The sequence below is a fragment of the Cricetulus griseus genome, chromosome 4 (assembly GCF_003668045.3).
Source record: "Cricetulus griseus strain 17A/GY chromosome 4, alternate assembly CriGri-PICRH-1.0, whole genome shotgun sequence".
Classification (NCBI taxonomy): domain Eukaryota; kingdom Metazoa; phylum Chordata; class Mammalia; order Rodentia; family Cricetidae; genus Cricetulus; species Cricetulus griseus.
This window is the reverse complement of record NC_048597.1, coordinates 71,461,901-71,477,054: the sequence shown is the minus strand read 5'-3', so window position 1 is coordinate 71,477,054 and position 15,154 is coordinate 71,461,901. Positions and strand designations below refer to the sequence as shown.

The 15,154-nt window shown below is 52.2% G+C and overlaps 1 protein-coding gene across 1 annotated transcript; it reads right to left on the bottom strand.

The window, feature by feature from the left end:
• Nucleotides 1–10,182: 10,182 nt before the first annotated feature.
• On the bottom strand, nucleotides 10,183–14,666 carry LOC100752607 (carbonic anhydrase 15). Its single transcript, XM_027413158.2, has 8 exons — nucleotides 13,482–14,666; nucleotides 13,245–13,280; nucleotides 12,724–12,894; nucleotides 12,163–12,323; nucleotides 11,988–12,080; nucleotides 11,650–11,716; nucleotides 11,389–11,555; nucleotides 10,183–11,276 (listed from the first exon to the last, which is right to left on the bottom strand). Exons 1-8 carry the CDS (start codon nucleotides 13,630–13,632, stop codon nucleotides 11,064–11,066), a joined length of 1,059 nt encoding a protein of 352 aa, XP_027268959.1. The 5' UTR covers nucleotides 13,633–14,666; the 3' UTR covers nucleotides 10,183–11,063.
• Between the last annotated feature and the right edge of the window lie 488 nt (nucleotides 14,667–15,154).

Genomic DNA, 15,154 nt, shown 5'->3' with positions numbered 1-15,154 from the left:
TTGCTTCGGGAGAAGGGTCTGCACACACATCCAAAGATTGGAGGAGGTGCACTCCCTGTTGGAGGATGCTGACTTGAAGAGCCTCCTAGGCACTACAAATGCTCACAACTTAGTCAAGACATCTGTCTCATAGGTGTGTGTGTGTGTGTGTGTGTGTGTGTGTGTGTGTGTGTACCTGTGTGACATAACATGGGGGTGGAGGTCAGAGGACAGTTTGTTTTCTTCCACCATGTGGATTTTGGGGCTCCAGCTCAGCTGGTCAGGCTTAGCATCAGATATTTTTACCCTTCAAGCCTTTCCCTAGTGTGTAAATGAATCGAACACTATATTTTTATATTTCAATGTATTCCTCTGTGAAATGATTGTATATGGCCCCAAAAGACATGTTTAAATGGTCATATAAATTAGAAATAAACATAAGTCAGAATATTTCAAATGTTCATTCCTAGAAGTATAAATAATTCAGTTGAAATATTATACTGCAGTGAAAAATAAATGGACTAAAGCTGAAAGGACCAGAGGTGGCACAGGACACACCAAGACCAAGTTCTCAGCACAAGGAGATTTATTTGCCCCAGGGGGACAAAGGCAGGGGAGAGGAGACAAGGGAGAGGAGAGAAAATGGGCAAGGGAGAGGGGGAAGGGATATTTACCTCTGAGGGACAAAGGACTGTCTCTGGATAGAGGAGACAGATGAGACACATAGGCAAATTGCGGTTTATAAAGGGGGAGGGAAAACCCGTGTTAGCATGAGGTGATTAATTTTGATTGGGCATGTCAATTAGGTAAGCCAAAGGGGGCTTTTGATTGCTGGACTTTGGTAGTCAGCCTCAGGAGAAGGAAGTGGGTTAGCTTTAGGAACATAATCTGTTTTAGCAAGGAGGAGAAGGGTATAAGGCAAATGTGTCGGTGCCATGTTTGCCATGCTCAAGCCTGCTAGAACCCTTCAAAAGCTACACAAACAAATGCATGAACTTTGTAAGTAAGAACTGAAGTGTATCTCAGCACCAGGGTACTTGCTTGGAGCAAGGAAGACAACACTGCACAAAAACAAAACACAAAAAGGAATGTTGGGCCGGGTGGTGGTGGTGTACGTCTTTAATCCCAGCACTCGGGAGGCAGAGGCAGAGGCAGGTGGATCTCTGTGAGTTTGAGACCAGCCTGGTCTACAAGAGCTAGTTCCAGGACAGACTCCAAAGACACAGAGAAACCCTGTCTCAAAAAACCAAAAAAAAAAAAAAAAAAAAAAAAAAAAAAAGGGATGTTAGGTGTGCACACCAAGTCCCAGAAGACCACATATAGCACAATACCTCTGTAAAACCCAGAGACAGGCAAACCAAGGCACCTGCTACTAAGAGATATATACATAGGTGCCTCTGGGAGATGGAGTAAGAGCTGGGATCATCTGGTCGAATCATTTATGGATGTGCCTTATGTAATGAGTTTGAGCTTAGCAATAGCAGGTAGTGTTTTGTGTGCTATTGCAGTTTACAGTAAACTCAAAATAAAAAAATAATTAACCAACTTCAAGCTTTCTCATTTGGAGACAGAAGCCAGGAAGGGCAGAGGAGTATTGGCTGAAAATGTCCGACAGGAACTGGTTCAGGTCCCAGGAGAAGTCTGTTGGGTGGTGATGTGGTGAGCACTCAGATGATGCCATGCTGCTGAGGTCTCCTTGATGACCCCTTCCTGCTAGAGGACAGCACTAATTGCCCAAGGGCCACACTTTCCCTTGTCCCCTCCCAAGATGTACAGGTGGGCAAACCTCAGCCTTTGCACTGACGACGACAAGAGCACAAGGGCCCTGGGCTCTGGCTGGCCAGGAGACATGAAGATGGAACCAGCACCAGCAGCTGGGCCTTGCTGTGAGCAGAGGCCCAAACATTTACTTAATGCCTACTGAATGCCAAGCCCTAGGCTCGCACTTTATCCATAAAGAACATGAATTTATTGTATGGTCCGGTGTATGTTCATGTGTACATGTCTGTGCGTGTGTATATGTATGTGTTCCTATGTGTGTGCAAGTTCCTGTGTATGAATGTAAACATGCTCCTGTGTGTGAGCGAGCTTGTGTGCATGCTTCTGAGCGTGTGCATATTACTGTCTGAGTATGTGTGTACTCATGTCCCTGTGCTGTGGAATGACCCTTCTGTGCACTGTGTGAATAGATGTTACTATGACTGGTTTAATAAACAAGCTGACTGGCCAGTAGCTGAACAGGATACAGTTAGGCAGGAAAGCCAAACTGAGAATGATGGGGTGAGGAAGGGCAGAGTCTGGAGTCGACAGCCAGACCCAGAGGGAGCAGGAGATGAACGTGCCATGCTAATAAAGATACCACCACATGGCAGAGGATAAATGAGCAATATGGGTTAACTTAAAATATAAGAGCTAGTTAGTAATAAACCTGAGCTATTGGCCAAGCATTTACTATTTTTTTCAAGCATTTACTATTAATATAGTCCTCGGTGTGGTAATTTGGAGGCAGTTCCCAGGATGGGGAAACTTCCACACTCCTATGAGTTTTTGTGTGTGTGTGTGTCCCTCTGTGTGTGTATACATGCTCCTGTATTCGAGTTTGTGTGTGTGTTCCTATGAGTGAATGTATGTGTACATGTTCCTATGTGTGTTTTTGTGTGTGTGCATTCCTGTGTGTGAGTATGTGTTTGGAGTACAATCTAGGAGAAGTTCCTTGCCTCCCACTTTGAGGTTTCATGGATCAGGCTTCCTGGCCTGTGAGTTTCTAGGGATTCTCTCATCTCTGTCCCCAATCTTTGGAGGTCTGAATTGTGCTGAGGTTACAGGTGCATTCTACCATGTCTGGCTTTATGTGGGTTCTGGGGATTTGAACTCATGTCCTCACAGTTATGTAGCAAGTGCTTTAACAAATAAGCTATCTTCCCAGCTGACACCATGGCCCGCGCATACAAAACCATTAATAGGTAATGAGCTCATTAGGGGGTCAGACAAAGTCATTACTAAGTAATGAATTTTCCCCTGCAGAGCCACCTGCCTCAGTACAGTTCCCAGAAAACCTCTGTGTCCAGGACCCAGGGCTGTTCAGGGCAAGCTATGCCCAAGTTCAGCCCTAAGGAAGGAAGCCCTGGACCATGCAGTGATGCTCAGGTGGGACCCCAGCCTCTTCCACTCAGGTTGGAAACTGATTCCCCAAGTCCAGAGATCTCATACCTGGCTTCTGTGTGAGCACAAACATGGTCTCCCCCCTCACCCCTGCGGCCCTCCTCTCTTTCTGGCAGCACAGCCTGAGTGCTTAGGATGTGCCTGCTATACGATGGGTACTTTTCTCGGATCCTGAGTGTGAGGCAGACATCAGTCAAAGGGGAACAAGACTGGAGGGATTACAGAGAAGTGGGTACAGGCAGAAGAAGAGGGACAGTTTGGAGAAGGAAGGACAAGGGGCCGGGAAGGCCACTGTGGCAGTGCCGTGTAAACTGTCCTGAGACTGAGAAGGGGAAACAGTTTATACGACACAATATTCCAGGCACAGACAGGCGCTTGCTGGAAAGTGGGCAGGAGAAGGTGGCCCACTTCCGTGACACAGCCAGGGCCTCGGGCAGGCTAGCCTGGCTTATGGCTTCTCCCTGGATCCCTTCACCAGGAACAATGGGAAAGTCCCACCCATGGTCTGGAAGATGACCATGACAGAGAACTCCACAGCAGGCAGGGGACGGGGAACTTTGAAAGATTTTCAGACAACTGAACACATCGTTCCTAGGTGGCTAGCCACACTGGCTTGCAACAGCAGCCCTATGGGCCGGCCCCCTTTCATATCCATGGTGATAGTAAAAATGGTTCAGCCACACATGATAATTCTGTAGGTCTTTATTGAAGACTGTCTGGGTAGAGTCAGGCTCTATGGTGGTGGTGTATGTTCTGGGATGGGAGGAAGAGATGGCATTCATCTCTGAACACAAATGACAAGTGGGAATTTGTGGTGGAGTCACAGGGAGGGGCCGTGATGAGACATTACAGAGAGGAAACAAGGGGGAGTCTTGTTGAAGATGGGCCAGGCCACAGATCAACTGGTGCATGTGGAGGCTGAGGTGGGGATCTGGCCCTGGGGTAACTGACTCATGAGAATCCCTTTTCTGTTTCAGTTTGCAGACACAGGCTCTTACTCTTACTCTCTAGCCCAGGCTGTCTGAGAACTCACTTTATATCACAGACTGGTCTTGAACCCATAGCAATCCTCCAGCTTTCCAAATGCTTGGATTACAGACATGAGTCACGTCTAGGCTCAGATGCGTCTGGGGAGGCTCAGGAGACAAGTAAAGTTTGGTTGGCAAGGATTGTTCCCACTTGAAGCAGATGGGGCAAAGGCCTTTTCCACCCTGGCTGTTCACTGGGGAGGGGACATCGGTAGGAGATAAGGCTGTTGGGCCACACATGCTGGGGTGGGGGTGGAGATCCATTCCCATTTCTGTCCCAGACAGGTCACAGTGGTTAAGGTCCAAGGCTTAGACTGGTCAGAGCCACCTCGGGCCAGATAGTCCAGTGGCTGAGAGGCTGCTGACGCCATGGCCTGGGCAAACAAAGTCATTAAGAGGTAATGAGCTCATTAGGGGGTCAGACAAAGTCATTACTGAGTAATGAATTCTCCCCTGCAGAGCCACCTGCCTCAGTACAGTTCCCAGAAAACCTCTGTGTCCAGGACCCAGGGCTGTTCAGGGCAAGCTATGCCCAAGTGCAGCCCCATGGAAGGAAGCCCTGGACCATGCAGTGACGCTCAGGCGGGACCCCAGTCTCTTCCACTCAGGTTGGAAACTGATTCCCCAAGTCCAGAGATCTCATACCTGGCTTCTGTGTGAGCACAAACATGCTCTTCCCCTCACTCCTGCAGCATAGGCTTTTCCAGAGCTCTGATGGGTAGGGAAACTAAGGCAAGGCAACAGGGACGATATCTGCCCTGGCAGGAGCACCGACATCCTAAGAGGTGTCTCCGGCAGCCCCTCTTGGCCATCAGACTGTTTGAACAATTAAGCAAGGAATTAGAATTTTTTCAGAAATTTTATGCTGGAGGGAGGGAAAACCTGGTGCTAGAAACAGAAACAGATTTCACAAAGTGCTGACAGCTCATCAGATGGACTTGCAGGACGGAAGAGCAGAACAGCCATGGATCAGTAATGCGTAGGAACACACCAACTAGCACACTAACAAGGATGCCTTAGCTGTATGTACTTCCTGCTCTCCGTTAAACCTAAGCCTACCAGAGATGGCTTGGGTTGGGGTTGGGGGTGGGGCCATTGTTTGTTCCCCTTCTCAATGTCAACACACTTGATATATCTCATTTCTCTGCTTTTCAATATTACTTGACACTTTGTTGAGAACGAGCTAGCTTGTTAGGACTGCCAAGGGCCAGCTTGTACACTAGAAACTCTGGTACCAGGGCCACTGGAGGTGGGTGCATGAGCTTGGGCCCTGGACAGGCTGCACACCTACCAGCTGTGTCCTGATCCTGCTCTCTCCAGCTCCTGCCACTCCCTCTGGTACCCTGCTTCTTTCAGGAGGCAGTGCCAGGGCTCCAGGGCTGCACAGGTAGCTACTTCCAGCCCACTTCCACAAAGCTGGCCAGGCAGCTTCAAGGACTCCATGCTTATAGCTGCTTCACCAAGAACTAAGCTAGCTTGAGCTTGGCCAGACACCCCAAGAAGACAGAGCTCTATGTCACAAGGCCTGGCTTGGGGGTACTTGTGCCCTGACACTCCTCCTGAGGACTGTGGAGCTACCTCCCCATCCTTCAGTAGTCCCCACAACTCCCTTCCCTCCAAAGCAACCAGAGCCCCTACAACATGGCTGAGTGCTCTCCTGGCTCCAAGTGCCCTCTGGCTCTGGGAAATAAATTCTATCTTGGTGACTGCCAGGGTTTAATAGCAACTGAGTGTAACAGCAGCAACAGTGACGACATTTAAGTCACACAAAGAGATTGCCCCCATTTAGATCCCTGCCTGGAGCTCCAGGTGTTCCAACCCCACCCACCTTGTTCAAGAATTAATGAGTACTATGGTCACTGACTGCCCTTCCAGGAGGTCTCACCTGGATGCACAGAGCAGGAGCCAGATGGGGACAATCCTGCAGCCAGGCTCCCCATGTCACAGTGCCTGGCCTAGCCTGGCCTGAGTCAACCCCTCTATGTGGGGAGCTAAGGGCTGACTGGCTCGGAGAAGCCCCAAGAGGGTGACCGGCTAGCCCGTCCTCTTTCCCTGTTATGTGCCCTCCAGTCCTGCCCCTGTTTTCGCCATCTTTTTCTTTTGAAGGGGACACCTCTCTGAGCAACCATGTGGGTCACAGTTGTCTGTTCACCCACCCTAGCTTCTGCCTCCAGATCTCACCATCTGCTGTGGTCCTGCCACCACCCATCACACCTAGGCCAGGTTCCACACAGCCTTCTCCCACCCCCACGTGGTACTGGGGCGAGATCCCAGGACCTTGTCCTTGTGAAACAAGTGCATCAGCCCCCAACCCTCCCACCTCAAACTCTGCTTGAGCTCCGAGGCTCAGGCTCCGGGGCTCAGGCTTGGAGGCTCGCTCGGGGCTATGTGCTCACACTTGCCTTTCAGCTCTTATCGCTGCAACCCCGCTCTGGACTCCACTCTTTGAGGCTCCCTACACACCATGGCTTCTGGATCCTCTGCCACAAGCATCAGACCCCACATCTGCAGTCAACAAGGGACAGCCTGGAACTCTCTGCAGAGGCTCAGTGTGTAGCTCAGCTAATTCATAACATATGAGTCAAATACAGAAACATCAAATTGTCTGCCTCTCTGCAACATTCCCACCAATGGTCTGCAAGCACAGAGCCCCTATCACGCTCTGTCACCCTCCCAGCTGCTAGGCTTCCTGGGTGCAGATTTGGTTCAGAGAGGGTAGAGCCACTCTGGTCACACAGCCAGGAGAGTGGAGACAGGGATTTGGGGCTCTTTAATCAGCAGCATTTTAAATAGGGTGTTGAATAATGAGCTCTAGAATTTATCTGGGCTAAATACAGGGAACTCTAAGGCAAGCACAGGGGAAGTCTAAGAGGCTGAGTGCCCCATTCTCATCTCCTGGCTTTACCTGATGAGCTATAGTGAATGAACAATAGGGGAAACAGGTAGCCCTCTACCTGGCTGCCCATAGACAGTAGACAGCACCCCCAGACCCCCTGCACACATGCACATATGCAGGCCTCTCCGCACCTAGGCATTCGGGGTCCCCCTTCCAGCACTGCTCCATCCATGCAGAACCCTCCCTCCTCACAATTTGCTTGGGAGATCCCAGGGCACAGAGCACCCAGAGTGCTAACAAGGCCCCAAGGGTATGATGAGAATGACAGGTGGGGAGATACTGCCCTCTAGAGGGATATGTTACCCGCTGTGCCACACAGAGGTGGGGATGAACCTGGGCAGTAGTGAGAGGCTCCACAGAAAGCAAAAGGGTAATAAAGACAGTCTGAAGATGACAGGTTAGCAAGGCCAGGGACTTGCCAGGGTAGGTAGGAGGGGTGAGCTGGGCTCCTATGTGCAACCTGGGCTCCTATGTGCAACCCTGAGCATCCACATTTTTATTCTCTCACCAAACATTCAGCATGCTTAGGACCTAGCCCAGTGCCAGACTCAACCCAGAAGAACCAGCTGTGGGCTGACACCTCACTGTGGAGAGAATCACAAAAAAATCACTGTATGCCAGATGCAGTGGTGTGTGCCTACAGTCCCAACTGCTCTGGAGGCTGAGGCAGGAGAGACCTGAGGATAAGAGTTCAAGACCAATCCAGGCAACATAGCAAGTCCTTGTCTAAACAAAAATGGGCTGGAGAGTTGGCTCAGTGGTTAAAGGCACTTGTTGTGAAAGATGGGGTTGGAGTCCCGACTCCCAGCATCCACATGGAGACTCACCACCTCCTCAGGGGCCAAACGTACGGGTGGTACACATATGCACATGCAAAACATCCATATACATGAAATAATAAAATTAGTTTAAAAAAAAAAACTAAACAAACCCCAAATCAGCTGGGGGTATATCTCAGCTGAGTGGCTCCTCAGCAGAAATGAAGTCCTGGGTTTGTCCCTAGCACTGACAGCATAAACTGGGCATAGTGACACACACCTGTAATCCTAGCATTCAAGCAGCATGAGGATCAGGAATCCAAAGTTATTCTTAGCTACATAGGGAATATGAGACCAGCTTTAGCTGCAGGAGAAAAAAGAGAGATGTCCGTTTAAAAAAGAAAATGTCCACCAGGCGGTGATGGTGGAAGCCTTTAATCCCAGCACTTGGGAAGCAGGTGGATCTCTGTGAGTTGGAGACCAGCCTGGTCTACAAAGTCAGTTCCAAGACAGGTAGGGTTACACAGAGAAACCCTGTTTCGGAACCCCTCCCCATATTGTGAAAGTTGCTTGCTTGTGGTGGAGGCTCCTGTTACTAGTTGCAAGAGGGCCCAAGGAAGTGAGATAAGCAGAAACTGTCCGCAGAGGGAAGGGGCAAAGAGTCTACCTGTGGGCTGCCTAGGCTGTTTGCTTAGGTTAAACTGGATATGGGCAGGGCACCGTATGAGATGGGCTCAGACTCAGAAGTCTGAGTCCCCCAGAAGGTTGGGGACAGGAGCAAGAGTTTGGGGTTGGAGGTGCCAGTGACAAGGATGGGGTCTTGTAGCTGAGTGAGGGCTGCGGAGACACAGGAGATAGAGATTAGTTAGAGTGGCTTGGGTAGGGAATGAATCTCAGGGAGTAGTTGGCTAGCTTACAACTCTCTCTCTCTCTCTCTCTCTCTCTCTCTCTCTCTCTCTCACACACACACACACACACACACACACACACACACACAAACACACACCCCACACACTCTGGATCATGAGTTGAATCAGGAGGAGGCCGATTCTTGTCCTTGGCCAGGACAACATGAGAGGATGTGAGTTGGGTTTTGAGTTTGGCCTTAAGGTGTCTTGGGCTTTAGCAGTCTATATGCCATGTGCTATTGCAGTTGCCTAGAGGCCAACCTAAGTCCCATTTGGGGGCCCCAGTCAATAACATGGTCCTTAGGGCCAAGTTTCAAATACCCCTGCCTACTGTCACAGCCCTCCCCCAACTCCGCGGCCTCCCTGGAGCCCCAGCCACTCAGGACCTGGCCCTGCCGGGGTTCCCCCAGGCCTGGTCGTTCCCACAGACGTCCCAGGAGCGCGTTCCCGCGGGTCCAGCGGTCGCTAGGCTGCAGGCTGGGGCCCAAGCCCTCTCGGCCGAGCTGGCAAAGAGTGGTGCAGGTGGCAGCGCATGGCGGCAGAGCCCGGGCGCTCGTGGACTCAGGCGCGCAATGCCTACGGCGCTAGAGAGGCGCTGAGACGAGGCGTGGGCCGCCGGCTGGATCCCGGCTCGCAACCCAATGGGCCGGTCCCCGGAGATGTCCGCGCCCCGGGCCGCCTGGCTCGCCTGCGTGGCCAGCTGCGGGCCGAGGCGGCCGGGCGAGCCGAGGCGCCGCGGCTGCTGCGGATAGTGGAACGCGCGGGAGAGCGAGCCGGGGCGGAGGGGACCAGCGAGAGGAGCGAGGCGCGCAGCGGGGGCTCCGTTTGCTCGGTGTGCGGGGAGCCGCGCGGAGGCGCCACCTACCCCGCGGGCGTCCTGGAGGTGAGCGAGCGGCGGCTGCAGGAGGGGCTGGCGACCGTGCGTGCCGAGATGGGTGCGGGGCTCGAGGCGCTGCGCGCGGAGCTGCGGGCGGAGCTGGACGCCCTGCGCGCCCTGCTTCCGCCGCCGCCGCCGCCGCCGCCACCCGCCCGCCGCGAGCCCCGCGGTCCCGCCCTGCTGCGGGCGCTCGGCACCGTGAATAAGTTGGTTTCGGCCTCGAGGGCCGCGGAGAATGGTCCCGACGCCCCAGCCAACGGCCTGGCGAACCGAGCCACGGCCCGGAAGAACCACAAGAAAACCCCAGTGCCTTCAGCGGCTGCGCAGGGCGGAGGAGATTGAAGGGCTCCGGTGTCCCCAGAAGAGGGCAAGGTGGCTGATGTGCAATCCTGTTAACAGACTCCCCAGATGCCAATGATGCTCCATTATTTAAAGTGTGGGCGGCAGGGGCTGCGTAGATGGCTTTGCGCTATGGGTAATCGCCACCCGGGACTGTGGCTGCCGCTGTAGAGCCCCTTTTGGCTTTGAGGCTGGACCAAATTGCGACTGACTGCCAGGGAGGGGCTGGCCAAACCAAGGGATCTGCAGCCTGGAGGCAAATGGTTGCACTTTCTTTTTCTTTAAAGCCCTAGGGGGTAGGCAGGACCTCCATGCACCAGAATAGTGTCAATTATGTACTGTGTAACAGACTTTAGGGACATAGGTAGCGGAGACAGTGCCCCTTCACTGTAACCTCTACATGGCATGAGCTGAGCATCAGTTTGCTCCACCACCACTCCATTGATAATGGGACCCACCCTCCCGGGGCCCACTTTCCTACCATAGTGTCATGTTGTCAGTATCCCTTGGACTCGGCCTCGAACAGTGAGAAGGACACAGCCCTTCACTTAACCCTCCCAACAGTTGCTCAACACCAGCTTCTCTATAGAAAATATTCCACAGCGTAATGATTCCCTAGAGTGTCACCAGCGCTTGCTGTCTGTCACCAAAACCAGTCAACTCAGTGCCTTCTGCTGGAACCTGCTTTTTCTTAAGGACTGGCTTGGGGTTGCAACCAGGGTCATCATTTTCATGTGGCACGGTAACCCCCTTTGATGCTCACCCAGCTTGTTCTTAAAATAAACTGTAATTTCTGGTATAGGTGGCATTTCTGAGATGTACTGATTTTCAAACCCCTTTCCTTTGACCTGGAGATTCATAACAACATGTTGTTACGGGTGGGTGCTAGAGTTGGGTATCTGAATGGGTCTCGGTTTTGGAAGAAGTTTGTATGATTGAGGTGGGCAAGAGGGCAGTCACTCAGGAGCCTGTTGGTGGTGTGGACAGGAAGGTTGCCGCGAGGTTGGAGCAGAATTCTCTCCCCATCGTCCCCTTGACCACACACCTCTTCCCAGCCACACTAGGCCAAGGTCACTCTGCATCTTTTATTGTGAAAGCAGGAGTCACCCCTGAATCCTAGGGGCCCTGCCAGAGTCTCAGGCCGACTCCCAAGCCCCAAAGAGCCACGTGCAAACAGGGTAGGGTAGAGACTGATGACCGGATGGATGCTCCAGGAGAGGCTGATATCCTGCGCCCTCCAAGAGGTTGCTGGGGACGGAAATTATCTATGATCGGTCTGGGGTGCAAACTCGGTGACCCAGTCTGGGGAATGGTCTGGAACTGGGCTACCTGAGGATGGGCAAAGACAGGTCAAGATGCAACGGGGCAGGTGGAGAAAGCAGGAGTGTCAACTGAGGCTGTGGGAAGGAGCTTGGCATTGGGTAGGGGTAGTAGCTCCCACCTGCGCGCGCCCAATGGGTATGGTGTTTTCAAAGACTGTCCAGAGAACAGCTGGCTCACAGCCCGGTGTGGTCAGAGACCCAGAGTATCGGTAGTATCTCAAGAGCCCCACAGAACTTGGCAGCAGCGAGGCCAGTGGGAAGGTGGACGTCAGGTTCACAGAGACCCCTGGACGGTGGGAGAGAAGCTGGAACTCGACTCCCCTGCTCTTGCTCCTCGCCCACATACCTTCCAGCCCAGACGGGACCCCGCAGATTCTTACCAGGCAAAGTTAAATTTTTTAGGCCAGACACAATGGCAGAGAAATTGGTATTGTCCCTGTCCTCCTCCTGGAGAGAATTCCAGTGAGAGGAGCTTTGAGGTTCTGTGTGCGTGTGTCCAAAAGTGAGACAGGATAGCTGGGACACCAGTGGGAAGGGCCCAGTTGGAGTGTCTGGGAGATCTGGGGATGGAGTGAGGAAGGTCACCTCCCACGATGCCCACTAACACTCCATTCCATTGGCCCCGCCTCCCGAAAACTCCCTAAGCCCCTTGATCTCCACAGACTCCAAACATCTGTTCCCTCCACACAGGCATGGAGCCACACAGCCCCTTCCTCACCACCAACAGCACGGCTAGCACAGCGAAACCATCCGGATGGCTTTGTGCCTCCCTCATGCTCTGGTACTTTGTGTTCACGTGGAGCATGTGCATCTAGGGAATACAGACCATAGGTGGCGTCCCGCTGCCCTCTGCTCCCTATGCCCATCTTCCTTCTGGTCCACCCTGAACCCACCTCCATAGAGCCACGCTTCTCATCCAGGCTGTGCTCTGAGCCTTTGTGCCCTGGGCTGCCCCAGTGGAAATGCAGCTGCAGCAGCCGGTACCCTGGTGATGGCAGCCCAGCCCCTCGGATCACTGGGCAGCTCTGCCGACAGGAATTTACTCGAAGTAGCACTGAAGGTGGGGGAACATATGAGAGTCTACCCCTCCCCAGCAGACCCCCCACTGTGGGAGTCAAACTGGCCCCAGCAGTGTGGTTATGAGGACCTTGATTTCTTTCCAGCATCTTGGAATCTAGGTGTGAGCTGACTGTCCTCTGGCCATGTCTACTTTTATTTATAGGGGAGTTCCTGCCATCTCCCTACAATATGTGTAGGGCCTCCTTTGGATTCCTAAGTGTGTTACATTCTCATAGCTTCTTAGTCCACTTGTGTGTGGGGTGGGGGGTGAGCTCTTTGGAGAAGAGTTCCTTTTCAGCCCCTCTGTGTGTTCTGATTCCTGTGTATGGGGGAAGATTCCTACAAGCCGTGTGGACTTATTGCCTGTATATTGGTCTTGATCTTATGATGCTGACCTGTATGGCCATCATTTTCCAGGGTCCAAGGGTCCAGAGGTGCTGAATCATAGCCTTGAAAGATGAAGGGCTCAAGAGTGTAGTCTCGTTGGACCAATCGAAGGTCAATGTTGACAGGGGACTGGGCTGGGCCCCCACAAGCAGGTGCTAGCTCCTTCCAGTGTGTAGGGCCTGAGGAGACAAGGACTGGAGTCTGCAGCTGAGTCAAGGAGGCTGTCTGAGGGTGGATCCCATGACTCAAGCATTCCCCGCCAAGGACCATCTTTCCCTCCATTTTTAGACCCATCTGACTTAGCTACCAAGTCTGTAAGCAGACTGCCCCATACAGGGTAGATGCATCTAGGACCTGGCTACATACTCATGCTGGGGACCACCCCTGGCCACACCCATAGGCTCACAGGCCCTAACCATGGATTATAACAGATACACATGAGCACAGCATGCCTGCTGCCCAGTCCTTTGGGTCACAGGAGCTGGCAGAGACTAGACAGATCCACATAGCCTGTTACAACTGTCCTCACCGCACGTTGGATCTTGGGAGTCATAGCACCAGGCACCTGCAGACAGGAGGCAGGGATCAAGCTGAGAACTACCACGTGGCCCTTCAAAGTTCCTGGCCTCAGTTCAGGAATGGGGCCAGGCTAGCCAGGAGAGATTGTTCCCCTGTCCATACATCTCCTCCCAAACTTGCCCTACCATTAGAGGATAAATGGTGTTAGGTAGATCTAAGATCACACAGGCAAAGCCTTGCTGCTCACCCTTGGAGTCCACCTTTGCCACAGGTTGCATGGCGAGGAATCGGAGCAGGAAGCCCAGGGCCCACATGATGCAGCTGTGGCTGTGACTCTGGAGAACTGCAGACTGGACAAGGAAAGTGTGACCAGGATACTTGGAGGGCTGATCATTCATTGGCCGGTGAACTAGAGGTGTGGATAAGTATCCTGTGGACACACTGAGGCGGGGCCCTAGAGGGCCAGAGTGGGTGGAGCCCAGATAGGGCCACTAGGAACAGAGGTGGGCTGGAGCTGGTCCAGGGCTGCTGCAGCCAGTGTAATGGTTAGCATTAATTCTTAAGGGTGTCTGATATTATTCTCACAGCTGAGGAAATGGGGGACAGGGACCTGGGTGACATGTCAAAGCCATCACCTAAGAAATCAGTTCAAGGGGTGAGTCACTTTGGAGCCTAGTGCCCAAGACTTAAGAGGCTAGGGATAGGAGGCACTGATGCTTCCTGCCTTGCTACAAACTTGAGATTCCAATCCCTGTCCCAAGTCCAGGTTCACAGCTGCCTTCCTACTGATGCACCTGTCTGAGGATTACCCTACTAAAAGGTGCAGCCCTTCCGTGGTGGAGACATTGCAGTGGCTCAAGCCCCCTTGCCCACATCCCAGGCACTCCGGAGTGAAGGGTCTCTGACTCTCTGGTTTCCCAATGTGTCAAATGATCACTTGACAGTTCTGCATTTGGGCACCATGTGTCTGTGGTGTGAGTAGGTTTGGCCTAACCATGACTACTAGGGAGTAGGCTGGAGGCCTGTCCCTCTGGGTATACCAGTATTCAGCATCTCTTTGCCATAGCCCAAGGGAGCTCAGTGGAGGAGTACTTGCTTAGCATGTGTTCCTGGATTTATCCTCAGCATTGTAGAAACAAATACAACTGCTGGAGGACCAGATTCATCCCTGGAGGAAGGAGGAAAAGGCAGAGTGGATAATGATGCTGACACCCCTGCTTCAGATGTGCTGAGGGACTGAAGCTCCCAATCCCTATCAAGGACTCGGTTGTTCCTTCCTAACCCTGACCTCTTGTCAGCCTTTGCAACAGCCTGTTCTGTCACTGCCCTGTCACTGAGGCCTGCAGGCTCAATCACAGCTGCAGTTCTTGTTCCTGGGCTCTGACCAACGAGGGTTCCTGCATGCATGTGGCACACACACATATATTCAAGCACACACACACACACACACACACACACACACAAACAAAAAACCCAAAACTATAAAAATTGAAATACCATGCCAGGCATGGTGGCCCACACCTTTAATCCCAGCACTCATGAGAGGCAGGAGGATCTCTGTGAGTTTGAGGCCTGCATGATCTAAAACAGTGAGTTCTAAGACAGCCAAGGTTATATAGAGTCTCAAAAAACAAAACAAAACAAAAAAACACAAAAAAACAAAAACAAAATTTTTTAAAGGAAGGTGAGCTTAAGGATTCCTCCTAGAAATTACTACCAAGAACTCTGGTGTAGCCAGGGTTGGTGGCACGTCTTTAATCCCAGCACTTGGGAGGCCAAGGCAGGTGGATCTCTGAGTTCGAGGCCAGCCTGATCTGCAGAGTTCCAGGTCAGCCTCTAAAGCTACCTGGAACTGCCCCCCCCAAAAAAAACAAAAAAAAAAAACAAAAAAACACACATATTAAAAAAAAACAACAAACA